The 26,579-nt window shown below is 59.9% G+C and overlaps 2 protein-coding genes across 2 annotated transcripts; both read right to left on the minus strand.

Annotated features, from left to right (window-relative positions):
• Positions 1-26,271, minus strand: LOC308234104 (pregnancy-associated glycoprotein-like; the record flags this gene model as incomplete). Its single annotated transcript, XM_080641339.1, has 9 exons — positions 1-150; positions 1,134-1,232; positions 1,321-1,465; positions 2,821-2,937; positions 21,782-21,981; positions 23,502-23,620; positions 23,709-23,826; positions 24,560-24,710; positions 26,219-26,271. The coding sequence occupies 9 exons, from the start codon at positions 26,269-26,271 to the stop codon at positions 1-3; spliced, it is 1,152 nt and encodes a 383-aa protein (XP_080497465.1).
• Positions 4,871-9,287, minus strand: LOC308257772 (pepsin F-like; the record flags this gene model as incomplete). The annotated part of the gene is made up of 5 exons (XM_080687843.1): positions 4,871-5,074; positions 6,745-6,863; positions 6,946-7,063; positions 7,795-7,945; positions 9,235-9,287. 5 exons carry the CDS (start codon positions 9,285-9,287, stop codon positions 4,871-4,873), a joined length of 645 nt encoding a protein of 214 aa, XP_080543969.1.
• Positions 26,272-26,579: the final 308 nt, after the last annotated feature.

Genomic DNA, 26,579 nt, shown 5'->3' on the forward strand with positions numbered 1-26,579 from the left:
CTATGCCATCGCAGGAGCCAAGCCGATCGTGTTGTTGGCCCGATTGAAGACGGTGAAATAGAGCCGCAGGAACACGTCCCCCAGGATCCAGCGACTGGAGCCGTCCGGGCTGTCCATGTCCAAGTTGGGGTAGCACATGCCCGTCCGCTTCTGCAGGGGAGGAAGCACAGCCCTCAGCCGCCCTCGCGGGCCGTCTCCCATCGGGCCTGGCGGCAGCTTTATCCCACCTTCCCCTGCGCCCTCCCCTCGGCTCTTTGCTCTGAGAGAATCCCCGCCTGCTCCCCTTGACCCCGCTCGTCCTCCAAGACTGAGCCCAGCGCCTGGGCAGCATTCCCGGCCCTTGCCCCCTCCTTGGCACTGCCGGCTGGGTGGGGAGTCTTCCCTGGGGCTCCCTGTGTCTTCTACCTCAGCACACAGACCTACGGGGTGCCCCTGGCATGGCTCCCGGGGTGTCTTCAGGGTTCGGGCTGAGAGATTTTCAGTTGCTCTCCATGGGCTGCCCCACGCCTCCTCGGTACACCGAGCGGAACTGGCACTTCTTGAGCTTCGACTGTGCCAGTCACTGCCCGGTCATTGCACACCTTTGTCCATGTGAGCGTCTCCCCACCCCACAAAGGGGGGCTTGCTCCCCATTTCTCAGACAGGGAACTGGGCCTAGCAGGGGCATTTGCACCCTAGGACTAGGATGAACATATGATCTATCACCCAAGTCAGGACACTTGGAGATGGGAGGGAATACAGTGCCTGATTATGGGGGGACACGGGGACTGTCCCCAGCCAGACCCACTGTCCCTACTCTTTGCCTGACTCCGGGGTTACTGCCTACGTTTCCTGTCCATCGGTCCGAGTGCCCGGGTTGAACAGACGCTCTCTGAGGGCGAGGCCATTAGCGCGCCCTCTCCTGGAGCCCGGCCCCGAGCCAGCAGGGAAGGCCGCTCGGAGTTCTCGGAGGGCGATGGGTGCCAGACCCCCTTCTATCAAGAGGCTGTGCTGTGTGAGGTGCCCTCCCAGCCAGGGCTGCCTGGCAGCATCTGCACTGGCACGGCCTGGCCTCCAGGGGGCCGCTCCGAGCCAAGGCCCCAAGGTCCCTCCAGTCCCAGATCTGAGAGCAGCCCCCAGGACGGGCCCCTCACCCTCCGGATGTAGGCCCTGGCTGGCACCGGGTACGCGACGCCATTGATGGTGAAGACGATGTCAGGCAGGCTCTGGATGGCATCGCAGCTGACGATGTACTGTCAGAGAGAGAGGGAGAGGGAGCGTGGCCCTGCAGGTCCTTCTGTGCGTGGGGAGCCCGGGGTGACCCTGGGCGTGACCCCTCACCTCGCCGGATCTGGTGGTATTGGCGCTGATGTTCCTCAGAATGTTGAGGATGGCGTTGGCTGGGCCAATCACCAGCGAGGTCCCAGTATCCAAAATGGCCTGGCAGCTGTCGGGACAGGCCACGACCTTCCCGTCCATGGAGATGCTGAGGGACAGAGCAGGCGCCAGGGTCACTTGTGGCGTCTCCCACCGCGCCCCCCCCCCCCCCCCCACTCCGGCCGCCTGCAGAACAGCCTGCAGCTCCCGCCGGCCTCTGTCTCCCTGTATTCCGGCCACACTGACATTCCGGGCTTCCTCGCAGGTCTGAATGCATTGTGCTGTTTGTGCCCCAGGGCCTTTGCACGCGCTGTCACCCTTCCTAGACCCACACCAGCCCCTTTGTCTGGCTGATCTCTCCTGACCTCCAGGGTCCAGATCAGTCATCACTTTTTCAGGGAAGTGTTCCCCCCAGATTAGATCAGGCCCCTCTCCTCCCCCAGACTAGACCCGCAGAGCCTTCCTGGTTTCCAGGGTGCATCGGGGTGGGAACCCTGATTGGTTTGATGTGGTCGCTCATGCGTGTCTGCCCTCCTAGTCGGGAGAGCAAGCTGTGCCCTCTGCCCCTTTAGCGCCCATGCCCAGCGCACAGACATGCTCGATGGTGTTTGCCGAGGGAATGACAGGGCGCGTGAAGGAATGAGGTCACCGGGAGACACGACCTGCTGTGCGACTGGTTATGAAGGCCACACGGTAAAGACGGAGGTTCCCGGGAAGCAGGTGCTCGGAGACGTGGGAGGGGGTGTTACTCCCCCCCCCGCCTCACCCCCTCTCCCCCCAGGCTCCTGGCCAGGCGATGCCTGAGCCAGCCCAGTGCCCGGGTGGTGGGCCCCGAAGCACAGTTTAAGCTTCTGTCTGACAGTCTTACACAACCCCCATCAGTGATCGCCCCCGGTTCTCAGCCTCCCAGGTCCCTGCTTTCTGGTGCTCTCGGTCACATCCCCTGCCCATTGGCCCCCTTGGGGTGGGAGGGGGTCCCGCTGTGTGATTTGCTTTCAGGACTTAGGATGGCGCCCATGTGTCTCCAGCCCGGGGGTGTGGGGGTTCTCCTAGGCGGAGCGGCCTCCCGCTTGCCCAGCTCCCGTTTTCATGCTGGCGCCCCGTGTGCTGGGAACCCCTCCGGTCCGGCGACCTGGGATGTCCGTGTTCAGAAGGTGGAATTCTCCTTGACCCCTTCTCACTGCGCTTGCCCCGGTCTGCGGGGTGCAGCCCCCCCTCGCTGCCCCAGTCGCCGCCCTGACGGCTCGGTCCCGGGTCTGTCCCTCTCCAGCTGCTCCGTGACGCGGCCGATCCGTTTCTCTGGTCAGGACCCTGGTCAGGGTGGTTATGAGCCCATGTTGGTGAGCGTGCCTGTGCGTTTCTCTGTGTCTGTATGAGTCTGTGTATCTGTGTCTGCATGTGCGTGTGCATGTGCAGGTGCGGCTGTCACTGGCGTGGCCCTCAGCAGGGCATGGGGGTACTTACCTGTCCACAGTGATCTGCCAGTAGCCCTGCTCGCTCACCGGCACCCACTGGAGCTCGCCCCGGTAGTAGGAGTGGTCCACGCCGCCAAACATCACCACACTGCCGTTCTTCTTGTTGCTGGGGGGGGGGGGGGGAGGTGCTTTTATGAGGGGAGGACGGTGGGCGGCGTTTCTCCAGCTCAGTGACTGAGGGGTGCACTGACCAGCGGCCACCCAGCCACACAACACAGGGCCCCTCGGAGCAGGCACTGCTGGGACACACACTGTACCGATAGGAACTGGGCAGGGGGGCTGAGCACAGCCCAAGTCAGTCCCCTGGCTACTGGGGAGCAAAGCCAAGGTTTGAACTTGAGATTCTGTCTGGGCTTTGGCCACCCACCTCTCTGAAGCCGGCTAGATCCCGGCCGCCCCCACACCCCAAGCCCTCGAGGCGCTGCCGGAGGCTCAGGGGCCCAGGCAGACACTCAGGCTCCCCCAGGCTGGCTCACAGGCCTGCGACACGCCACCCACGGCGCCCACCTCACTGGGGCCCCACGGCCCGCTGCCCCGTCCTGAAATCTCTCGTAGTTTTTGAACAAGAGGCCCCACATTTTCGTTTTGCACTGGTTCCTGCAGTGCAGCCGCCGGTCCCGGGTTCAGGAAAACCTGGCTGAGGGGAAGGAAACACCCCTGCCCACCTCCCCCTCCGGCTGCATCGAAGCGATTAGCACATCCCATGGCCTTTCCCTTCCCCCTGAGTCCTGACTCCTCCAGGGCTCCCCCCTTTCCTGCCTCCCTGGTCCAGCTCCGGCTCTCTCTCTCCAAAGAGGCTGAGCAGCCTCGTCCCTGGCCTCCCTGCCTCCTCTCCGGTCCATCATTCTCCAGCCAGCGCCTGGGGAGCTTTCAGAAACATTGGTGGGATCAGGTCTGCTCCCTGCCTAGGCCGCTGCCAGAGGCCTCCACTCCCACCTAAAACAAAGCCCTGGGCGGCCGTGCCCCTGCCTGCCCCTCACACTCCCCGCCCGCCCCAGGCCTGCCCTCCCTCCTCCCTCCCTCCCTGCTCCAGCCACACTGCCCTGCTGGTCCTCTATTGCCCCTGGGCCTCCTCCCCCATCGCCAGGCCTCGTGCAGAGAGGTCCCAGCCCTGCCCGTCGGACACCACGCTCCCACCTCTGTGGTTCTGTCACCGCGTTTTACCGCTTTCCCACAGCCAGTCTCCACCCGCATGTGAGATGTTTCCTCTTATCTACTTCCTCGCTCCGTGTGGGCCTCTCCTCCCTCTCACCTGTCTGCGTCACGTGCACAGAGCAGTACCCAGCGCATAGTAGGTGCTCAATGGATACTTGTTAAACGGCTCACCTCCTTGACTCGGTACAAACACCCCAGAGGCTCAGCACATGCTGCAGAGGCTGGAGCTCAGGCCCCCACAGAGCCCACAGCCTCACCCACACTCCGCATCCTGCACACGGTCTGCCCAGCAGGTCCCTCCGGCCTGTGTGCTCCCTCCACCCGCTCTACACCCTCAGCCCGTCAGGGAGGGTAGCCTTTCCAGTGCCGGCCCAGGACTGGAGCCCTGCTGATGGCTTGACCACCTGCCTGAGGGGACGGCCCCGCGGCCGAGTTCGAGTCCCGCCACGACCAGTGTGTGGCTGGGTAATATTGTGCAAAGCTCCTCTCTGAGCCTCAGTTCCTCAGTTTCCCCGTCTGTCCAAGGAGGGACTAGAAGTACAGGGGTCGGCAAACTTTAAAAAATGCTATATTGTGCCCTAGCTGGTTTGGCTCAGTGTACACAGCATTGGCCTGCGGACTGAAGGGTCGCCGGATGCAGGATCTCTATCGCAAATGCATGATGCTGCCATTGTATCACAGAAGCAGCCGCAGGCAGGATGTGACTGAAGGAGCAGGGCTGTGTTCCAGTGAAACTTCATTCATAAAAGCAGGTGGCGGCCACATGTGGCCGGGGGCCATTATTTGCTGACCCTGGACTAGAGTGCCCTCAGGAAACGGGGGGCGGTCATCTACCGTTTCTGAGGCGCCTGAAGGCATCCGGGGAGGGGCGTGCCCAGCCAGGCTTACCTGCTCAGGTAGAAGGCGAAGAGGTTCTCAGATATGAGGCTTTGGTTCCACATGCTGTCGAAGACCGGGGTGGTGTTCATGAAGGCAATGTCGGGGTAGCCCAGGCCCAGGATGCCGTCGAAGACCGCGTATTCCAAGGACACGCTGGACTCCCACAAGCTCAGGGCAAATCCCTGGGATTTGCACACAAGGTCCCCGATCTGTGGGGGAGAGGGTGGTCTCATGCGAAGGTTGGGAAGCGGAGCTGGGGCTGGGGCAGGGGGGGAAGGGGGAGTGATGCCACCAGCACCCCAGGCATCAGCTGAGGTGCGGCTGCACTGGAGGTGCCGGAGCAGCACGCACTGTGCATTGCTGAGGAGCCCAACCTTCGCCCTCTCTCCTGCTAGCAGCACCCCAGGCAGTAAAACACCCCCTTCCCCCTGCACGGCAGGGCGACTGGGGAGCGGGCCAAGCGGCTCCCCCTTGCAGGCCCCAATGAGCAGAGAGCCGGAGCGTGTAGTGTTTGGCGTTCCCGGGATCGGGTGGCAGAAACCGAGTGAATTCTCTGCGATTCCCTGTGGGTTCTGCACCCCAGGCGTACACAGGGCCGCCGAGTTCTTGTGAAAAGACTGACTTCCTGGGGTCCTCTCCGCTTTGCTCAGTGGATACAGTGTTGGCCTGCGGACTGACGGGTCCCGGGTTCGATTCCGCTCACGGGTTGTGGGCTGGATCCCAGTAAGTGGCGCGCAGGAGGCAGCCCATCAATGATTCTCCCTCATCATGGATGTTTCTCTCTCTCCCTCTCCTCTCCCTTCCTCTCTGCGATCAACGAAAACAAAGGCTTCCTGGGAAACACGTGTGTGTGTCTATGTGTGCCTGTGTGTGTGTGTATGTGTGCGCGTGTTTATGTATTTGTATATATGTGGGTGCGTACATATGTGTGTGTGCACCTGTGTGTGTGCATGTGTGTGCACCTGTGTGCGTGTGTGTGCGTGTGTGTGTGTGTGTGTGTGTGTGTGGCACTTTGGGCAGGAAGCCCAGTTTTTCTTAGATTCTCAGAGGCCCCCAAAGTAAGAGCTTTTACTCAGGCCTTCCTGCACCCGTGGCCCTGCTTCCCTGCCCTGGTGTCTGGAGCCCTCGGCAGCCCCCGGACACCCAGGTCCGTTCTCCCCTCTCCCGGAAAATCCCCCACAGCTGCCGAGCCCTGACTCGCACCCCCGCTGTGCTGCTCCCGGTGTGGGCCGTGGGCAGGCCCTCCCCCTCTCCCTCGGGTCCCTGCTCTGCATGCAGGTAGCAGTAGCGCCTCCCCCTGGGGGTGTTGCAGGATTGGACCCATTGTTACCAGGACGTGCCCAGCACAGTGCCTGGCACCATCTGGGAATGTAACAGTGGGTTTTCCGCCCGGCTGGCGGGGCTCAGTGGCTGAGCGAGGACCTACGAACCGGGAGGTCACGGTTCGATTCCGGTCAAGGGCACATGCCAGGCTTGTGGGCTGATCCCCAGTGGGGCCTGTAGCAGGTAGCTGGTCAGTGATTCTCTCTCATCATGGATTTGTCTCTCCCTCCCTCTCCCTTCCTCTCTGAAATTAATAAAAATATATATTTAAAAAACAAATAAAAATGGGTTTGCCCTCACCTCGCCTGCTCCCAGCAAAACCAGCCTCGAGCTCACCACGGGCAAGAGCTGCAAATGCCCGCCTCTCGTGCCATGACCGCTCGCTGGCCTGGCCACTCGGGGGCTTGTCCGCAGGGCGCTGTCTCCCCAAGGCAGACGGCCAGCCGCTGGGGGACTCTGGGGGAGACGGTGCGTCCAGCTGACCCTTCATCTGGTGCCGTGAGCAGTGAGCAGAGGTCGCCAGGCTCCGCCCGGCCGCAGCCCCGCTCCCACTCACCTGCACGTCGTCGAAGCCCAGTAACCCGGTCACGTTGCTGGACCCGTACTGCATGTCGAATTCCAGGTCTGTGTTCTGGAAGGTGGACGACCACCAAGGGATGAAGTTTTTGTGTGTCACTGCGGATACAGATCGAGTGTCCTTCAGCTGCCAGAGCCGGGCCAGGGCCGGGGTGGGGGCCACGAGGGTGCGGGCACTCACCACAGGCAGGACTGGAGCAGTAGATGGAGGGCACCCACAAGTCAGCCGAGCCCGTGTCAAACATGACCTTGAACTTCTGAGGGGGCGTTCCAATGCTGATGGTGCCAAAGTAGTACAGCTGCCGGGCGGGGAGGGCGGTTAGGGCGTCCCTGTCTCCTGGAAATGCTTTCCTACCACCCACCACACAGCCACGGCTCAGGCGGTGCCTTCATTGAAAGTTTCCCTCTTTCCCTGCCGCTCTCTAAATCCTCGCAGCCTTCATGGCCCAGCTGGCCTGCTCCCTCCTCCGGGAAGCCCTCCCAGGTCACCCAGGCCACTGTCTCCCAGCTCAGCGCCGGGTATGTCACTATCACAGGCGGCCCTTTCATTTGGCGTTTATCTTCTTGCAGAATAGGCCAGACCCTCTGTGGTCGGCAGCCATAACCACACTGCTGGTGTTTTCTACCTCCCACACTGCAGGGGCTCAGGGACGCTTTGCTGGGGGCGTTCTCGGGGCTGCGGAGGCTGAGCGTCCTCTGCCTGGGGTGTCAAACTGCAGTCCCCGCGGAGGCAGCGGTACGTCTTGTTCAGAAGGAACAGAATCTGTCCAACCCGCACCTGGTCCGCAGGGCCCAGCGACGTGTCCTTGGCCCCAGATGGATGTCTGCCTGCCGCCTGACCAGCGCTGGACTCGGTCAGCACAGACCAAGAACGGAGGGGGGAGTGCCTTCTCCCCGGGGAGGGACCCCTGCTCCCCAGCTTTGCTGCCTGCAGGAGCCCTGCCCCCCCTCCTGGCTCCCACCCCTCGGGGACCCCCAGTGCTCGGCCAGCACCTCGGGAAGGCTGCGGGCTGCGCCCCGCCACACTCACGTCCAGGTAGTTCCTCATGGGTTGGAAAGTGACGCCCTCCCTGCTCAGGAACTTGTAGGCGTGGCTGTAGGGGTGCCGCTGGAGGTAGCCTTTCAGCAGGTCCTTCTCGTGCAGGCTCTGCCGCATGGACTTGACCTTCGTCAGAGGGATGCTTCCGGGAAAGACCACAGATAAGACAGCAGCTCCCCACCCCGTGGCTCAGTGTGGCCGCCAGGCCTGGCATTGGAGCCGCACCGCGTCTTCCCTGAGGGTGTTCACAGGCCATCTTATGCGGGGCAGGCCGCCCAGCAAACGCAGGCAAAGGCCGGACAGTGGGCCCAGGTCTGCGCGCAGGGCCTGTTGCAGCCCCGGGGAAGCCACATGCCCGTGCGGAGCCTCCGTTTCCCCATCGTAAAGAAGTGGGGTGCGGACAGGCCTCCTGCGGTGTGTCTGGGGCTTTGAGGGAGAGGATGGACCGAAGGCCCCAGACCGAGGGAACAGCCAGTGCTGTCGCCATTGTCATCTGACCGGCTCCCTGTCCAAGAAGCCCTGGAGGGAGCGCAGTGGGGATCACCCACTGTTACTGGAGGAACCTGAAAGGCAGGGCTTCGTGACCTGGCTGTGGCCACCTGCTCATTAAGGCAAAACTTGGACCCGGGGGACCCCTCCCGGCCCTTCTCCAGGGTCAGGCAGAGGGGAGGCTGGAGGTGGGCGAGGGAGCCGGGAGATGGGGAAGACATTAGGGAAACCAGAGGACAGGGGAGCAGGCAAGAATCTAAACTGAACCAAAAACCCACGGAATTCCGCCTACAGAGATATCGGAAGAGACGGAGAGACAGAAGAGAGAGATACAGGTGGACACACGTGTACACGGAGGTGAGGGAGAGCGGGGAGGAGAGCGAGCAGCAAATGGGAGAGAAATGCTGTCCCCAGTGGGACCACCCACACTGCTCCTCAGGTGGTGTCATGAGCAATCCTGGGGGCACCATCCACACAGGGGCAGCCTGGAGTTGTAGAACCCGCAGACCTGTCCCCGGACCCCTGGCCCCACAGTGCACGTGGCTAGCTACTCATCAATGCATGGAGAAGTGACCCTGTCAGTGTTGCTCAGTGGATAGAGCATCCACCTGCTGACCGAAGGGTCCCGGGTTCCAGTCCGGTCAAGGGCATGTACCTCGGTTGCAGGCTCCTCCCTGGCCCAGGCCCTGGTCAGGGCTCGTGCAGGAGGCAACCAATTGATGTGTCTCTCTCACATCGATGTTTCTCTCTGTCTCTTCCCTTCCCTTCCACTCTCCCTAAAAATCAATGGGAAAATACCTCCGGTGAGGATTAACAAAAATAAAAATAAAAAAATACAGGGAGACGCGGATGAATCATGGTGTTCCCTTGTCCACACCTGGGCGGTCGAAGGATAAGGGGACAATGAGAGAGAGGCCGGGAGGGAGCTGTCCCCATACTCACGTGACCAGGCACTCAGAGAGGGCCAGGAGGCTGAGGAACACGATCCACCTCATCGTGCGTTCTTCCCCACGTCGAGTCCTCTAGAAGGCTCGGGTTTGGAGCGTGCGGGTATGGGCCAGCACTGCCGATATATACGCTCTGACCTTGCTCATGATCCACTGGGATGGCTTCTGATGGCACGGATAAAACACTGCAATCCTCCCGATAAGATCTTGATTCCCATCAGCATTCCGGATTGGGCGGCCGGGTGGGGCAAAGACTCAGAAAAAGGTCGGAATACAGAGATCTGTATCTTAATCTCTTCCTTGGGGAATGGCTGGAGGACAAACCCAAACCACATGACCTTCACAGGAGTGGGGAGACATGTGCTCCCTCGGAGGTAGAGCATGCTAATCCTATCAAATAACCCTATCTAATAAAGAGGGAATATGCTAAGTGACCATCACTCCGTCACAAAGATGGCTGCACCCACAGCTGAGGCCAAGTTCCCATCAGGAGCCTTAAGGAGCAATCACCAGGGACCTGAGGCTACGCCCTCCCCCACCCCTGTGGGGCTAAAAAGGGGACATCAGGTCGCACCCCCACCTGGCAGGGCTTCACGGGAACTCAGGCCGCACCTCTCACTCTGACATCAGGCTGGGGGACCTCAGGTCACACCCACCGCCCCAGTGCCAGGCCAGGGGACCTGAGGCTATGCCCTCTCCAGCCCCCATGCAGCTTGACAGGGAACCTCAGGCTGTGTCCCCCACCCGGCAGGGCTTGACGGGGAAACTCAAGGTGCATGTCCCATCCTGGTGCTCGGCTAGGGGACCTCATGCTGCTCCCCCCGCCCTAGTGCCAGGCCGGGAGACCTTAAGCCTCACCCCCCCCCCCACCAGGTGGCGCTTTACAGGGAACCTCAGGCCGTGTCCCCTACCTGGCTGGGCTTGTCAGGTGACCTCAAGGCACGCCCTGGCGCCAGACCAGGGGACCTGAGGTTATAGGGCACAGCAGCCTTGGGAGATCCAGTCCTGCACCCCTAGGGGAGCGGGGGGCTAAGCCCAGGTTGGCAGCCAAAGGAGGTTTGTCGTGAATGGGTGAACGGGCCGCACCGGGACCCGCAGCCCACGCCCAGCACCTGTCGGGCCGCAGCCAGGGAGGCCGTGCCTCTGGACGCCTGCGGCGGGAAACGTGTGGCCCCACCGAGAGGCAGTCCAACGAAACGGTTCCATGGCGCGTCCTGGCCTCACGGCCCGTTTTCGGGAACCGACAGCTCAGCGGGCTCAGCCCCTCTGTCCTCATGGCGCGTACACTGCTTCCCAACAGGCCGCGACACACCGAAAACGTGCATTTGCTGATCTGACATAAAAAATAGGTACGATTTTGACTCGCCCACAATGACGGCTGCTGTGTTAGCAGCAGTTACTTTGTAACCTGACCATCTAGGAAAAGGCGTCCGTGCTCCCGAAATGATGGTATTAGTCAGGTTCTACGCTTTTTTGGGGGGTTGCACATTTTCATGTTCTTGTTGCGCCGGTTGAAATCACTGACACAGATAAAGGCACAAGGAAGCAATCATTTAAAACCAGTCCTTGAGACATTCTTCAGGTCAACAACCCCACCCCCCTCCACCTTTCAAACAAGTAAAGGCCATCAAAAAGTGGGGGCGGGGGGGCTGTTACTTATAATAAATATTAAGAAACAACAACCATTTCAACACATGTGTCCATTTTCTAGATCCTGATTTGAATAAATAAGCTGTTCAAAGGTATTATTTGAGTCAGGAAGATTTCAGCATGGACTAGATCTTAGGTGAGATTGGAGTTGTTAACTTTGTTTGGGGTAAAAGAGCATTGTGGGTCTATACAGAGTGACCCCCCCAAACGTATACACGCGTTACCAGGTGGCAGCTCCGTTGTGAAAATGAAATGCACTTTAATAAACACTGCCTTTATCACTATTCAAAGCATGAGCTTACATCTTGGACGGACACCTGTGTATTCTGTGGAGTGATGCCCTCTGCTGATACTATCACAGCAAAACGAAGAAAGGGTAAAGGCCTGGAAGTGAGGGTTAGAGAGAAGGGATGTGCATAGCTGCTGTGCATCGCACGGTGTCCCCCCTCCAAGTCATGTTGTAGCCTCACTCCCAATAGGATGCTACATGGCGATGGGGCCGCTGGGAGGTGACTTGGTTGAGGTGAGGTCACGAGGGTGCCTGCCCCTGCCCCTGCCCCCCACAATGTGAGACACAGCTGACACCCAGCTCGGCCCCTGGCAGCGGGGCTCCCGGCCTCCGGCGCTGGCAGCCTGGGCGGAGAGAAAGAACGTGGTCCGTTTGATGCTAAATGATGAAACAAAGCCTCGTGACACTCTGTTTTGAAAGCTCTTATGTTGGAAGGGACAAGAGGCTTAAACACTGTCATTTGGATCTTCTGTCTGGATCGATGCCCCGAGGGGCCCAAGCGGAGGACGAGGCGGCCTCCAGGGCCAGTCCGCGAGCCTCACCTGCCCGTTTCCCGCTCCTCCTGAACCGGACCCGCCACCCCTGGGGCTGGGCCGTGGTCCAGCTGGAGAAGTGGGGAGCCACGTCAGGGCCTGGAGGTGGGAGGAATGAGGAAACGCTGAGGGAAATGGCTGCCTCTGCTTTGCCGCAGGGGGAGGCACAGGCCTGGGCAGCAGCCGCCAAGCAGTGAGCCGCGGGTCCTTGGAAGGGAAGGGGGTGCAGAGCCGAGTAACAGAGAAGGCCGCCGGCCAGGCCCCGGCCCGGGGTGGGGAAGAGGCCTGGGCAGGATGGAGCTCGGCGCCCCGTGCCACTGCGCCTCTGGCACCCTGTGCTGGGGCACCCTGTGCTGGACATGGAGGGGGTCGGCAGGTCAGTGGAGCATGAAAACCGTGCCTCATGGCTCTCGCCTTCCTGCAGGCCCGGGACCGGAGCCCTGGTGTTGGCATCCACGCCGTTAGGAGAGGCGATCCCTCACCCAGCTTGGGTTTCATGGTTTGGTTTTGTTTTTAATAAATATTTTTTTTTATTTTTAAAGATATTTTTATTAAGGTATTATATGTGTACATACCTTACCATTGCCCCCCCACCCCACTCCCATACATGCCCTCACCCCCCAATGTTTTGCATCCGTTGGTTACTCTTGTATGCATGCATATAAGTCCTTCGGTTGATCTCTTATTTCCCCCACCTCTCCCTACCTTCCCGCTGTAATTTGACAGTCTGTTTGATGCTTTACTGCCTCTGTATCTATCTTTTTGTTCATCAGTTTATAATGTTTTTTATTATCCACAAATGAGTGAGATCATGTGGTATTTTTCTTTCATTGACTGGCTTAATAAATACTTTTATTGATTTGAGAGAGGAAGGGGGAGAGTGAGAGAGAGAGAGAGAAACATCAGTGATGCGAGAGAGTCATCAATTGGCTGCTGCCTGTGCGCCCCGGGCATGTGCCCTGACCAGGAATCTTACCGTGACCTCCTGGTCCACAGGTCGACGGTCAACCACTGGGCCACCACGCCGGGCCCAGCGCGGGTTTCTATTGAAGAGCCCCCCCTCCACTGATAGCCCCTCCATATGAAGACCCTGTCGAGCCCACCGGATCACGTGGCAGCTGTCCACGGGGCAGGCCCAGGGCTCTCCAGCTCATGATGGCAGTTGCACGGCACCTGTCTGCCACCCCATCCCGCTCCAGGGTGGCAGCGCCAGGCGGTCAGGGTCCGGCCACCGGGTGTCTGGCCGTCACTGACACTCAGTGTGGAACAAGTCCAGTCTCCTGACCTGGAGACAGGCTGAGCGCCGACCTATGAACCAGGAGGTCACGGTTCAATCCCCGATCAGGGTACATGCAGGAGGCAGCCAGTCAATGATTCTCTCTCATCATTGAGGTTTCTGTCTCTTTCTCCTTCTCTGAAATAAATAAATAAATAAATAAATAAATGAATGAATGAATGAATGAATGATTTCAGAGCGAGAGAGCGAGCGGGCTGGGACACCTTGGGCAAGGCTGGGCATCACCTGGGTCCCAGCTAACGGCAGGTAGAGGTCCGGCCTCAGGGTCAGGCGCTCCTGCTGATGCCCGTGGCCACCTGTTGGGAAGGAAGAGAGGAACCAGGTTCTGCCCGGGAACGGCCACTCCTGGGCCCCAGGACCCCTCGGGGAGAGGGCACAGCACCCTGGTCCTGCGGGTGCCGGGCTTTCGCCAGGAGCGCGAGCAAGAGGCCAGTCATTCAGTGCGCTGTCACTGTGCCTCGGGCGTGGTGGGGCTGCGCCTCCAGCTTATCGGCGCGCCGGCCCAGGAGAACTCCTTGTGTTGAGAGCCCTGCTCTGCCCTCAGGCTGCACGCAGCACGGAGCTGCTGTTCTGGGAGGGGGTGACGCATTGCTGGTAACTCACTCGCCAAGTGTCTGATGAGGTCACCGTGAGGGTGCCTGCGGCCTGATGCCCGGTGCGTCCGGGGTGGAAGGACGACTGGAGAAGTAGCCATTTCCTGGGCTTGGTTACCGTGGGCCTTTGCAATCGCTGTTGCCCGTCTGGAATGTTCTTCTCCCAGCGCTCTGCACGGCTGGCCCTTCTTCATATTCAGCTGTCCTTCTGCACTGCCCCCTCCTCGGTGCGGTCTGCCCTGGCCACGCTGGTCCCCGGGCACAGACCATGACTCATTTGAGGAGCCCCAGACACCGAATGCATGTTCCCATGTGCTTTGCATGGGAGCCGCATGGGGTTGAGAATGTCCCCAATTTACAGATGAGCAAACGGAGGCTGGGGGAGTTAAATTCCCATGAGGTCATATGGCCAGTGAGTGCTGAGAGGTGAACCCAGGTCTGCCCGACAGATTCCCTCTCTGGACCACGCTGCTGCTTGGGGGTGGAGGGCCAGGAAGTGATGCCCAGGAGAGAGCCGGGAGGAGGGGATGGGAGTTGCCAGGGTAACCGATAAGGGAGTCTCATCCATGAAAACTGCCCATTCTTTTAGTGACACTTTGTTGTTGTTGTTTAAATTGATTTCAGAGAGGAAGGGAGAGGGATAGAGAGATAGACACATCAATGATGAGAGAGAATCACTGATCGGCTGCCTCCTGCGCACCCCCCAGTGGTGCCAAGCCCACAACCCAGGCATGTGCCCTGACCTCCGGGTTCCTAGGTGGGTGCTCAGCCGCTGAGCCACTCACCTGGGCAGACACCTCTGTCCTTTAGCAAACGATGCTTGGCATTTTCCTGATCTTAAAAGCTGGCACTGAAAAAATAATAATAAAAGCATCAGATGAGAGGAGCGATCGCCCATGTGCTGCTCCTGGGTCTGACTGTTGTCATACACACGTTGTCTTTCTCTGCCGTGTGTGTGACGTTAGCAGTAGTTCATGCTGCGGAGGGACACACACTGCCCAAAGGCTTTCTGTAGGTTAACGCCTGGAATCTTCCCCACAGACCGAGAAGGTGGGACTGGCTTTTCCTGTCATTCTCTTAGGTGTAGTATTGGTACAGCCTGATTGAGGTGTGTTTCCCACCTCATAAAAGCCACCATTTCAGGCATGTAGTTCGGTATGATTTAGGATACTCATGGAGCTGTACGGCCATCCCATGATTTAATTTGAGAACATTATGATACCCCAAAAGGCAAAGCCATACACATTAATAGCCAACCTTCATTTTCAACCCTGCCCTTGCCCCAACTACAAGAGAAGATACTGTTGTTATTAATTAACTAGAGGCCCGTTGCATGAAGATTCCTGTGAGAATAGGCCTTCCTTCCCGTGGCTTCACTCCTGGCCACCCGGGAGCCTGCAAGTCCTCGCTCCCGGCTGGAGCGCGGCTCCTGTAGCTTTCTCTGCCCCCGCTCTCCGCCCTTCCCCTCATAGCAGGCGCCCTGTCCTGCCCTCTGCTCCGTACCTACGTATGCAGATTAACCCACCATATTTGTTAGGTCAATTTGCATACTCACTCCTGATTGGCTGATGGGCGTCGTAGAGATACAGTCAATTTGCATACTTCTCTTTCATTAGTATAGATTGTTTTTTATCGCAGTAAGAACATTTAACATGAGATCTACCCTCTTAATATAAATTTTCTTATTCTCACCAGAGGATGTTTTTTCCATTGATTTTTAGAGAAAGTGGGAGTGGGGGAGGAAGGGAGGGGGAGAGTCTGAGAAGCATTGATGTGAGAGAAACATTGATTGGTTGCCTTCTGCACATTCTGGACCGGGGTCAGCATTGAACCTGCAACTCAGGGACATCCTCCTGACTGGGAATTGAACCTGTGACCCGTCAGCGTGCAGGCCAACACTCTGACCACGGAGCCACACTGGGCAGGACTCAACAAAACTTCAGCTGCACAATGGAGTATTGTTACCTATAGGCACAGTGCTCCATAACAGACCCCTAGACGCATTCACCTTGCATAGCCCGCATTACTGCAATATACCTGTTGGATAGCAGCCCCCCCCTTCCCCTCACCCTGACAGCCACCATGGCCCACTCTGCTTCTGTGAGCCTGACGATGGAAGGCGCCTCAGGGACCTGGGCTCATAGGGTTCACCCTCTGGACTGGCTCACCGCCCTTAGCGTAAGCCCGCGGGTCCCAGCCTGCTGCCGATGGCAGGGTGCTCTCCTCCTCATGGCCGAGCACTGCTCCATCGACGTCTGTGCGCGGGTCCTTCACCCACACGTCGGTGGATGGGCGCTTGCTTGTTTCCACGTGTTGGCTGTTGTGAACAACGCGGTAACGGCTCCGCGGTGCGGCTGTCTTCCAGATCCTGATTTTAATTCTTTGGGACAAAAATCCAGAAGTGGGGTTGCTTGGGGTCTTATAAACATTCTGTGTTTAACTTTCCGAGGCATCGCCATATTGTCTCCTACAGTGGCCGCACCAGGTGACACGCACACTAACGGCACGGGCTCCACGTCTCACCGACCCGTGCTGGCGTTTGTGTCTGCGGGAGGCCACTCCCAGGTGTGGAGGGAGAGCTCATTGTGGATTTCATTTGCGTTTCCCTGATGACTAATGAGGGAGGAGCTATTCTTACCTCTGAATTACAGAATAGAAAACAGATGTCCAGAGTGAGCTGACCTAAGGTCACAGGACCGGTGACAGGACTGTACTTATTGAGGCCCTACTATGCGCCTGGTATGTACGCGTCCGAGCTGGCACTTGAACCCGGTCCAGAGAGCCCTGGGCTGTGCTTGGCTGTCCTGCGCGGCCCTGTATTCCAGGCGCTTCGTGAACCTGTATCCCTGCTGTTTCAGATTCTGTCCTTTTCTCCTTATGTCCTATTAGAATGCTCTCATAGCATTCAACCTTCTTGTAAAACACGGCTGTGAGGGGTGGCGGAGTTGGAGGGGCAGCCACAAATTCTTCTGTCACCCACAGCCGCCGTCGCCATCCTACGGTCCGGGCCACTGGTGGTCCCTGAAGCCGAAAGGTTGGTGACCCCTGAGTCCTACAGCATCCTCTGCTCTTCTGGGGACCGCCCCACCCAGCTCCAGCCAGTGGTTCTGGAGGAAACTGTCAATCACCATCCAGCGCCCGGGGGGGGGGGGGGGGGTCTGTGATCAAGTGGAGCCAATCATAGTGCCCCATGCCTGGCACATGACTGGTCCAGTGCTGGACACAACACCTGAGGTGGACCAATCAGACCCCTTCCCGGTGCCCTGCTCATTTCCAAGCCTTCGGGATGTCAAAGGCTGGAGGGGGGAGCCGGTGGCAGAGCCCTTCGCCTGGAGCAGGCTGCCAAGAGAAGGCTGGCAGGAGAAGAATCAAAGGTGACGGAAGGGCAGAGGCAGAGGGAGGAGACACAGTGGGCTGGTGGGTTTTGATTTCTTGGGTGCAGCCACCACGCTCTGCGGACCTGCTGTGGTTCCGCATCCTGGGTCCCGGGTGTCCCGGTTCGGGTCCTTTCCGATTAAGCCCCTTGGAGTCGGGATCCCTCCCTGTTGGTCCAGAGGAGATTCCAGAGCCCTGCCTGCCTCTGACGCACTTCCCAGACCCAAGCACAGGCACCATTCCTATGAGCACCATTGAAAATGACACCGTTTATTAAAAATCAATATGTTTAAAAAAAATCATTGTTTTTATGATGTTTTAGAGGGAGAGAAAGGGAGAGAGAAACATCGATGAGAGAGAAACATCAATGGACTGCCTACTGCATGCCCTCTCCTGGGGATCGAGCCTGCAACCCCCGGGGCATGTGGTCTGATCAGGAATGGACCCGGTGACCTCTGAGTGCGTGGGACGAGGCTCAGTCCACTGAGCCACCCCGCTGGGTACAAATGAGGTCCTTCCTTTTCCACTGAGAAGAGGGCGTGGCAAAGCCCCAGACGCAGCTGTAGCAGGGTCCCCTGGGCGGGGACGCAGGGAGTGTGTGAGTCCTTGGGGCGGGCCGGCGGCCTCCAGGAGCAGCGCCCACGTCTATGCCATCGCAGGAGCCAAGCCGATCCTGTTGTTGGCCCGATCGAAGACGGTGAAATAGAGCCGCAGGAACACGTCCCCCAGGATCCAGAGGCTGTCCGAGATGTCGATGTCCAAGTTGGGGTAGCAGATGCCCGTCTGCTCCTGCAGGGGAGGAAGCACAGCCCTCAGCCGCCCTCACCGCCACCTCGTCGTGCCTGGCGGCAGCTTTATCCCACCTTCCCCTGCGCCCTCCACTGGCTGTTTGCTCTGAGAGAATCCCCGCCTGCTCACTTTCACCTCACTCGTCCTCTAAGACCGAGCCCAGCGCCTGGGCAGCCTTCCCGGGCCCATGCCCCCTCCTTGGCACTACCGCTGGGTGGGGAGTCTTCCCCGGGCTCCCTGTGTCTTCTACCTCAGCACACAGACCTACGGGGTGCCCCTGGCATGGCTCCCGGGGTGTCTTCAGGGTTCGGGCTGAGAGATTTTCAGTTGCTCTCTCCGTGGGCTGCCCCACGCCTCCTCGGTACACCGAGCGGAACTGGCACTTCTTGAGCATCGACTGTGCCAGTCACTGCCCGGTCACTGCACACCTTTGTCCATGTGAGCGTCTCCCCACCCCACAAAGGGGGGCTTGCTCCCCATTTCTCAGACAGGGAACTGGGCCTAGCAGGGGCATTTGCACCCTAGGACTAGGGTGACCATATGATCTATCACCCAAGTCAGGACACTTGGAGATGGGAGGGAATACAGTGCCTGATTATGGGGGACCCGGGGACTGTCCCCAGCCAGCCCCACTGTCCCTACTAGTTGCCTGTCTCCGGGGTTACTGCCTACGTTTCCTGTCCATCGGTCCGAGTGCCCGGGTTGAACGGACGCTCTCTGAGGGCGAGGCCATTAGCGCGCCCTCTCCTGGAGCCCGGCCCCCAGCCAGCAGGGGAGGCCGCTCGGAGTTCTCTGAGGGCGATGGGTGCCAGACCCCCTTCTATCAAGAGGCTGTGCTGTGAGAGGTGCCCTCCCAGCCAGGGCTGCCTGTCAGCATCTGCACTGGCACGGCCTGGCCTCCAGGGGGCCTCTCCGAGCCACGGCCCCAAGGGTCCCTCCAGTCCCAGATCTGAGAGCAGCCCCCAGGACAGGCCCTCACCCTCCGGATGTAGGCGCTGGCTGGCACTGGGTACGCGACGCCATTGATGGTGAAGACGATGTCAGGCAGGCTCTGGATGGCCTCGCAGCGGACGACGTACTGTCAGAGAGAGAGGGAGAGGGAGGGTGGCCCTGCGGGTCCTTCTGTGCGTGGGGAGCCCGGGGTGATCCTGGCCGTGACCCCTCACCTCGCCAGTGCTGATGGCCTGGGCGCTGATGAACCTCAGAATGTTGAGGATGGGGTTGGTTGGGCCAATCACCAGCGAGGTCCCGGTATCCATAATGGCCTGGCAGCTGCCGGGACAGGCCACGACCTTCCCGTCCATGGAGATGCTGAGGGACAGAGCAGGCGCCAGGGTCACTCGTGGCCTCTCCCACCGCGGCCCCTCCCGCCGCCTGCAGAACAGCCTGCAGCTCCCGCCGGCCTCTGTCTCCCTGTATTCCGGCCACACTGACCTTCCTGGGCTTCCTCTCAGGTCTTGAATGCATTGTGCTGTTTGTGCCCCAGGGCCTTTGCACGCGCTGTCACCCTTCCTAGACCCACCCCTGCCCCTTTGTTTGGCTGATCTCTCCTGACCTCCAGGGTCCAGATCAGTCATCACTTTTTCAGGGAAGTGTTCCCCCCAGATTAGATCAGGCCCCTCTCCTCCCCCAGACTAGACCCGCAGAGCCTTCCTGGTTTCCAGGGTGCATCGGGGTGGGAACCCCGATTGCTGTGATGTGGTGGCTCATGCGTGTCTGCCCTCCTAGTCGGGAGAGCAAGCTGTGCCCTCTGCCCCATTAGCGCCCATGCCCAGCGCACAGACATGCTCGATGGTGTTTGCCGAGGGAATGACAGGGCGCGTGAAGGAATGTGGTCACCGGGAGACACGACCTGCTGTGCGACTGGTTATGAAGGCCACACGGTAAAGACGGAGGTTCCCGGGAAGCAGGTGCTCGGAGAGGTGGGAGGGAGTGTTGTTCCCCCGCGGCCTCGCTGCCCTGTACCCACAGGCTCTTGGCCAAGCGATGCCTCAGCCGGCCCACGGCGCGGGACGTGGGCCCCGAAGCACAGTTTAAGCTTCTGTCTGACAGTCTTACACGCCCCCCCTCAGTGATCGCCCCTGGATCTCAGCCACCCAGGTCCCTGCTTCGCGATGCTCTCGGTCACATCCCCTGCCCCATTGCCCCCCGTGGGGTGGGTGGGGGACCCGCTGTGTGATTTGCTTTCAGGCCTTAGGATGGCGCCCACGTGTCTCCACCCCGGGGGTGTGGGGGGTTCTCATAGGCGGAGCGGCCTCCTGCTTGGCAGACTCCCCAGTTTTCACGCTGGCGCCCCGTGTGCTGGGAACCCCTCCTGTCCGGCGACCTGGGACGTCCCTGTTCAGACGGTGGAAATCTCCTTGACCCCTTCTCACTGCGCTTGCCCCAGTCTGGGGGGTGCCGCCCCCCTTCACTGACCCTGCCGCCGCCCTGATGACTTAGCCCCCAGCCTGTCCCTCCTCCTGGTGCTTCGTGACGCAGGCCAATCCCGTTTCTCTGGTCAGGACCCTGGACAGGGCGGTTATGAACCCATGTTGGTGAGCATGGCTGTGCGTGTCTCTGTCTGAGTCTGTGTCTGCGTGCGCATGTGCAGGTGTGGCTGTCACTGGCGTGGCCCTCAGCGGGGTGGGGGGGGGTTGGGACTTACCTGTCCACAGTGACCTGCCAGTAGCCCTGCGCGCTCACCGGCACCCACCGGAGCTCGCCCCGGTAGTAGGAGTGGTCCACGCCGCCCAACATCACCACGCTGCCCTTCTTCTCGTTGCTGTGGGGGTGGGGAGGTCTCTTGTGAGGGGAGGACGGTGGGTGGCATTTCTCCAGCTCAGTGAGCGAGGGGTGCACTGACCAGCGGCCACCCAGCCACACAGCACAGGGCCCCTCGGAGCAGGCACTGCCGGGACCCCCACTGTACCGATAGGAACTGGGCAGGGGGGCTGAGCACAGCCCAAGTCAGTCCCCTGGCTACTGGGGAGCAAAGCCAAGGTTTGAACTTGAGATTCTGGCTGCGCTTTGGCCACCCACCTCTCTGAAGCCGGCCAGGTCCCACCCCGCACCCCAAGCCCTCGAGGCGCGGCCGGAGGCTCTGTGCGGAGGGACTCACCTCCTAGACTCGGTACAAACACCCCAGAGGCTCAGCACATGCTGCAGAGGCTGGAGCTCAGGCCCCACAGAGCCCACAGCCTCACCCACACTCCACATCCTGCACACGGTCTGCCCGCCGGGTCCCTCCGGCCTGTGTGCTCCCTCCACCCGCTCCAGACCCTCAGCCCGTCAGGGAGGGTAGCTTTTCCAGTGCCGGCCCAGGACTGGAGGCCTGCTGATGGCTTGACCACCCGCCAGAGGGGACGGCCCCGTGGCCGAGTTCGAGTCCCACCACGACCAGTGTGTGTCTGGGTAATATTGTGCAAAGCTCCTCTCTGAGCCTCAGTTCCTCAGTTTCCCCGTCCATCCAAGGAGGGACTGGAAGTACAGGGGTCGGCAAACTTTAAAAAATGCTAGATTGTGCCCTAGCTGGTTTGGCTCAGTGTACACAGCATTGGCCTGCGGACTGAAGGGTCCCGGACTCGACCCCTGGCCCTGGCCGGGCGCATGTAAGAGGCCACCAATCGATGTGTCTCTCTTGCATCAATGTTTGTCTCTGTGTCTCTCCTCCTGCCTTCCACTCTCTCCAAAAATCAATGGGGAAAATCCTCGGGTGAGGATTAACAAAAAGTATAATAAAGTAAAAATGCTGGATTGTTAATATTTTGGGCTCCGCTGGCTGCGTGATCTCATATGACAAGTGCTCGATGCTGCCATTGTAGCGCAGAAGCAGCCGCAGACAGGATGTGACTGAAGGAGCAGGGCTGTGTTCCAGTAAAACTTCATTCATAAAAGCAGATTGCGGGCCACATGTGGCCGGGGGCCACTATTTGCTGACCCTGGACTAGAGTGCCCTCAGGTAACGGGGGGCGGTCATGTACCGTTTCTGAGGCGCCTGAAGGCGTCTGGGGAGGGGCGTGCCCAGCCAGGCTTACCTGCTCAGGTAGAAGGCGAAGAGGTTCTCAGATATGAGGCCTTGCTTCCACATGCTGTCGAAGAGCGGGGTGGTGTCTTTGATGGCGAGGGAGGGGTAGGCCAGGCCCAGGATGCCGTCGAAGGCCGAGAATTCCAAGGACTTGCTGGACTCCGTCCAGCTCAGGCCAAATGCCTGGGATTTGCACACAAGGTCCCCGATCTGTGGGGGACAGGGTGGTCTCATGCAAAGGTTGGGAAGCGGAGCTGGGGCTGGGCCAGAAGGTGCGGTGGGGGTGAGGGGGATGCCACCAGCACCCCAGGCAGTAAAACACCCCCTTCCCCCTGCACGGCAGGGCGACTGGGGAGCGGGCCAAGCGGCTCCCCCTTGCAGGCCCCAATGAGCAGAGAGCGGGAGAGTCTAGTGTTTGGCGTTCCCGGGATCGGGTGGCGGAAATCGAGTGATTTCACTGCGATTCCCTGTGGGTTCTGCACCCCAGGCGTACACAGGGCCGCCGAGTTCTTGTGAAAAGACTGACTGCCTGGGGTCCTCCCCGCTTTGCTCAGTGGATAGAGCGTTGGCCTGCGGACTGAAGGGTCCCGGGTTCGATTCCACTCACAGGATGTGGACTGGATCCCAGTAAGTGGCGTGCAGGAGGCAGCTGATCAATGATTCTCCCTCATCATGGATGTTTCTCTCTCTCCCTCTCCTCTCCCTTTCTCCCTGCGATCAATGAAAAAAAGGCTTTCTGGGACATGTGTGTGTGTGCACATGTGTGTGTATGTGTGTGCACACATGTGTGTGTATGTTTGTGCACACATGTGTGTGCATATGTGTGTGTATGTGCGCATGTGTGTGTGTGTGTGTGAGGCACTTTGGGCAGGAAGCCCAGTTTTTCTTAGATTCTCAGAGGCCCCCAAAGTAAGAGCTTTTACCTAGGCCGTCCTGCACCCGTGGCCCTGCTTCCCCTGCCCTGGTGTCTGGAGCCCTCGGCAGCCCCCGGACACCCAGGTCCGTTCTCCCCTCTCCCGGAAAATCCCCCACAGCTGCCGAGCCCTGACTCGCACCCCCGCTGTGCTGCTCCCGGTGTGGGCCGTGGGCAGGCCCTCCCCCTCTCCCTCGGGTCCCTGCTCTGCATGCAGGTAGCAGTAGCGCCTCCCCCTGGGGGTGTTGCAGGATTGGACCCATTGTTACCAGGACGTGCCCAGCACCGTGCCTGGCACCATCTGGGAATGTAACAGTGGGTTTTCCCCCGGCTGGCGGGGCTCAGTGGCTGAGCGAGGACCTACGAACCAGGAGGTCACAGTTCGATTCCGGTCAAGGGCACATGCCAGGCTTGTGGGCTGATCCCCAGTGGGGCCTGCAGCAGGTAGCCGGACAGTGATTCTCTCTCATCATGGATGTGATTCTCCCTCCCTCTCCCTTCCTCTCTGAAATTAATAAAAATATATATTTAAAAAACAAATAAAAATGGGTTGGCCCTCACCTCGCCTGCTCCCAGCAAAACCAGCCTCGAGCTCACCACGGGCAAGAGCTGCAAATGCCCGCCTCTCGTGCCATGACCGCTCGCTGGCCTGGCCAATCGGGGGCTTGTCTGCGCGGCGCTGTCTCCCCAAGGCAGACGGCCAGCCGCTGGGGGACTCTGGGGGAGACGGTGCGTCCAGCCGACCCTGCATCTGGTGCCGTGAGCAGTGAGCAGAGGTCTCCAGGCCCCGCCCGGCCACAGCCCCGCTCCCACTCACCCGCACATCGTCGTAGCCCAGCTGCCCGGTCATGCTGGCGGACCCGTACAGCAGCTCGATGGGCTGGTCCGTCCTCTGGAAGGTGGACGACCTCTGAGGGTTGAAGTTTTTGTGTGTCACTGCGGATAGAGAGCGAGTGTCCTTCAGCTGCCAGAGCCTGGGCAGGGCCGGGGTCGGAGTGGGGGCCGCGAGGGTGCGGGCACTCACCACAGGCAGGACTGGAGCAGTAGATGGAGGGCACCCACAAGTCAGCCGAACCCGTGTCAAAGATGACCTTGAACTCCTGAGGGGGCGTTCCAATGCTGATGGTGCCAACGTAGTACAGCTGCCGAGCGGGAGAGGGGGTTAGGGCGTCCCTGTCTCCCGAAAATGCTTTCCCACCACCCACCGCACAGCCACGGCTCAGGCGGTGCCTTCATTGAAAGTTTCTCTCTTTCCCCTTCCCCTATCTAAATCCTCGCAGCCTTCACGGCCCAGCTGGCCTGCTCCCTCCTCCGGGAAGCCCTCCCAGGTCACCCAGGCCACTGTCTCCCAGCTCAGCGCGGGTTATGTCACTATCACAGGCGGCCCTTTCATTTGGCGTTTATCTTCTTGCAGAATAGGCCAGACCCTCTGTGGTCGGCAGCCATAACCACACTGCTGGTGTTTTCTACCTCCCACACTGCAGGGGCTCAGGGACGCTTTGCTGGGGGCGTTCTCGGGGCTGCGGAGGCTGAGCGTCCTCTGCCTGGGGTGTCAAACTGCAGTCCCCGCGGGGGCAGCGGTGCGTCTTGTTCAGAAGGAACAGAATCTGTCCAACCCGCACCTGGTCCGCAGGGCCCAGCGACGTGTCCTTGGCCCCAGATGGATGTCTGCCTGCCGCCTGACCAGCGCTGGACTCGGTCACCACAGACCAAGAACGGAGGGGGGAGTGCCTTCTCCCCGGGGAGGGACCCCTGCTCCCCAGCTTTGCTGCCTGCAGGAGTCCTGCCCCCCCCTCCTGGCCCCCACTCCTGGGGGACCCCCAGTGCTCGGCCAGCACCTCGGGAAGGTTGCGGGCTGCGCCCCGCCACACTCACGTCCAGGTAGTTCCTCATGGGTTGGAAAGTGACGCCCTCCCTGCTCAGGAACTTGTAGGCGTGGCTGTAGGGGTGCCGCTGGAGGTAGTCTCTCAGCAGGTTCTTCTCCCGCAGGCTCTCCCGCATGGACTTGACCTTCGTCAGAGGGATGCTTCCGGGAAAGACAACAGATAAGACAGCAGCTCCCCACCCCGTGGCTCAGTGTGGCCGCCAGGCCTGGCGTTGGAGCCGCACCGCGTCTTCCCCGAGGGTGTTCACAGGCCATCTTATGCGGGGCAGGCCGCGCAGCAAACGCAGGCAAAGGCCGGACAGTGGGCCCAGGTCTGAGCGCAGGGCCTGTTGCAGCCCCGGGGAAGCCACATGCCCGTGCGGAGCCTCCGTTTCCCCATCGTAAAGAAGTGGGGTGAGGCCGAAACCGGTTTGGCTCAGTGGATAGAGTGTCGGCCTGCGGACTGAAAGGTCCCGGGTTCGATTCCGGTCAAGGGCATGTACCTTGGTTGCGGGCACATCCTCAGTGGGAGGTGTGCAGGAGGCAGCTGATCGATGTTTCTCTCTCATCGATGTTTCTAGCTCTCTATCCCTCTCCCTTTCTCTCTGTGAAATATCAATAAAATATATTTAAAAAAAAAAAAAAGAAGAAGTGGGGTGAGGACAGGCCTCCCGCGGGGTGTCTGGGGCTTTGAGGGAGAGGATGGACCGAAGGCCCCTGACCGAGGGACCTTGACCCTGAGCCAGTGCTGTCGCCATTGTCATCTGACCGGCTCCCTGTCCAAGAAGCCCTGCAGGGAGCGGAGTGGTGATCACCCACTTTTACAGGGGCAAAACTGGGCCCCAGGGGACCCCTCCGGGCCCTTCTTCCGTGTCAAGCAGAGGGGAGGCTGGAGGTGGGCGAGGGAGCGGGAGATGGAGAAGACATTAGGAAAAGCCAGAGGACCGAGGAGCAGGCAAGAATCTAAACTGAACGAAAAACTCAAGGAGTTCAACGCCTACAGAGACATCGGAAGAGACGGAGAGACAGAAGATAGAGACACAGGTGGACACACGTGCACACGGAGAGGAGGGAGAGCGGGGAGGAGAGCGAGCAGCCAATGGGAGGGAATTGCTGTCCCCAATGGGACCACCGACACTGCTCCTCAGGTGGTGTCATGAGCAATCCTGGGGGCACCATCCACACAGGGGCAGCCTGGCGTTGTGGAACCCCTAGACCTTCCCCGGACCCCTGGCCCCACAGTGCACGTGGCTAGCTACTCATCAATGCATGGAGAAGTGGCCCTGGACAGTGAGCTCAGTGGATAGAGCGTCCACCTGCGGACCAAAGGGTCCCGGGTTCCAGTCCGGTCAAGGGCATGTACCTCGGTTGCAGGCTCCTCCCTGGCCCAGGCCCTGGTCAGGGCTCGTGCAGGAGGCAACCTATCGATGTGTCTTTCTCACATCGATGTTTCTCTGTCTCTCTTCCCTTGCCTTCCACTCTCCCTAAAAATCAATGGGAAAATATCCTCTGGTGAGGATTAACAAAAATAAAGATAAAAAAATACAGGGAAAGGCGGGCTTTAGGACAGGGAATGATGGCGTTCCCTTCTCAACCCCCGAGCGGTGGAAGGAAGGATAAGGGGACAATGAGAGAGAGGCCGGGAGAGAGCTGTCCCCATCCATACTCACGTGACCAGGCACTCGGAGAGGGCCACGAGGCTAAGGAACCCGATCCACCTCATCGTGCGTTCTTCCCCGCGTGGAGTCCTCCGGAAGGCTCGGGTTTGGAGCGTGTGGGGATGGTCTAGCGCTGCCGATATATACGCTCTGACCTGTGCTGTTATCTGCGGGGAGGGCTGCTGATGGCCCCGATAAAACACTGCAAGCCTCCCGATAAGATCTTTATTCCCAGCAGCGTTCTGAATTGGGGGGCGGTGTGAGGGGAAAACTGAGAAAAAGTTCGGAATTCAGAGATCTCTATCGTACTCTCTTCTTGGGGCATGGCTGGGGGACAAACCCAAACCACATGACCTCCGCAGGTGTGGGGAGA

This window comes from Plecotus auritus, assembly GCF_963455305.1.
Source record: "Plecotus auritus genome assembly, chromosome: 9".
NCBI lineage: Eukaryota > Metazoa > Chordata > Mammalia > Chiroptera > Vespertilionidae > Plecotus > Plecotus auritus.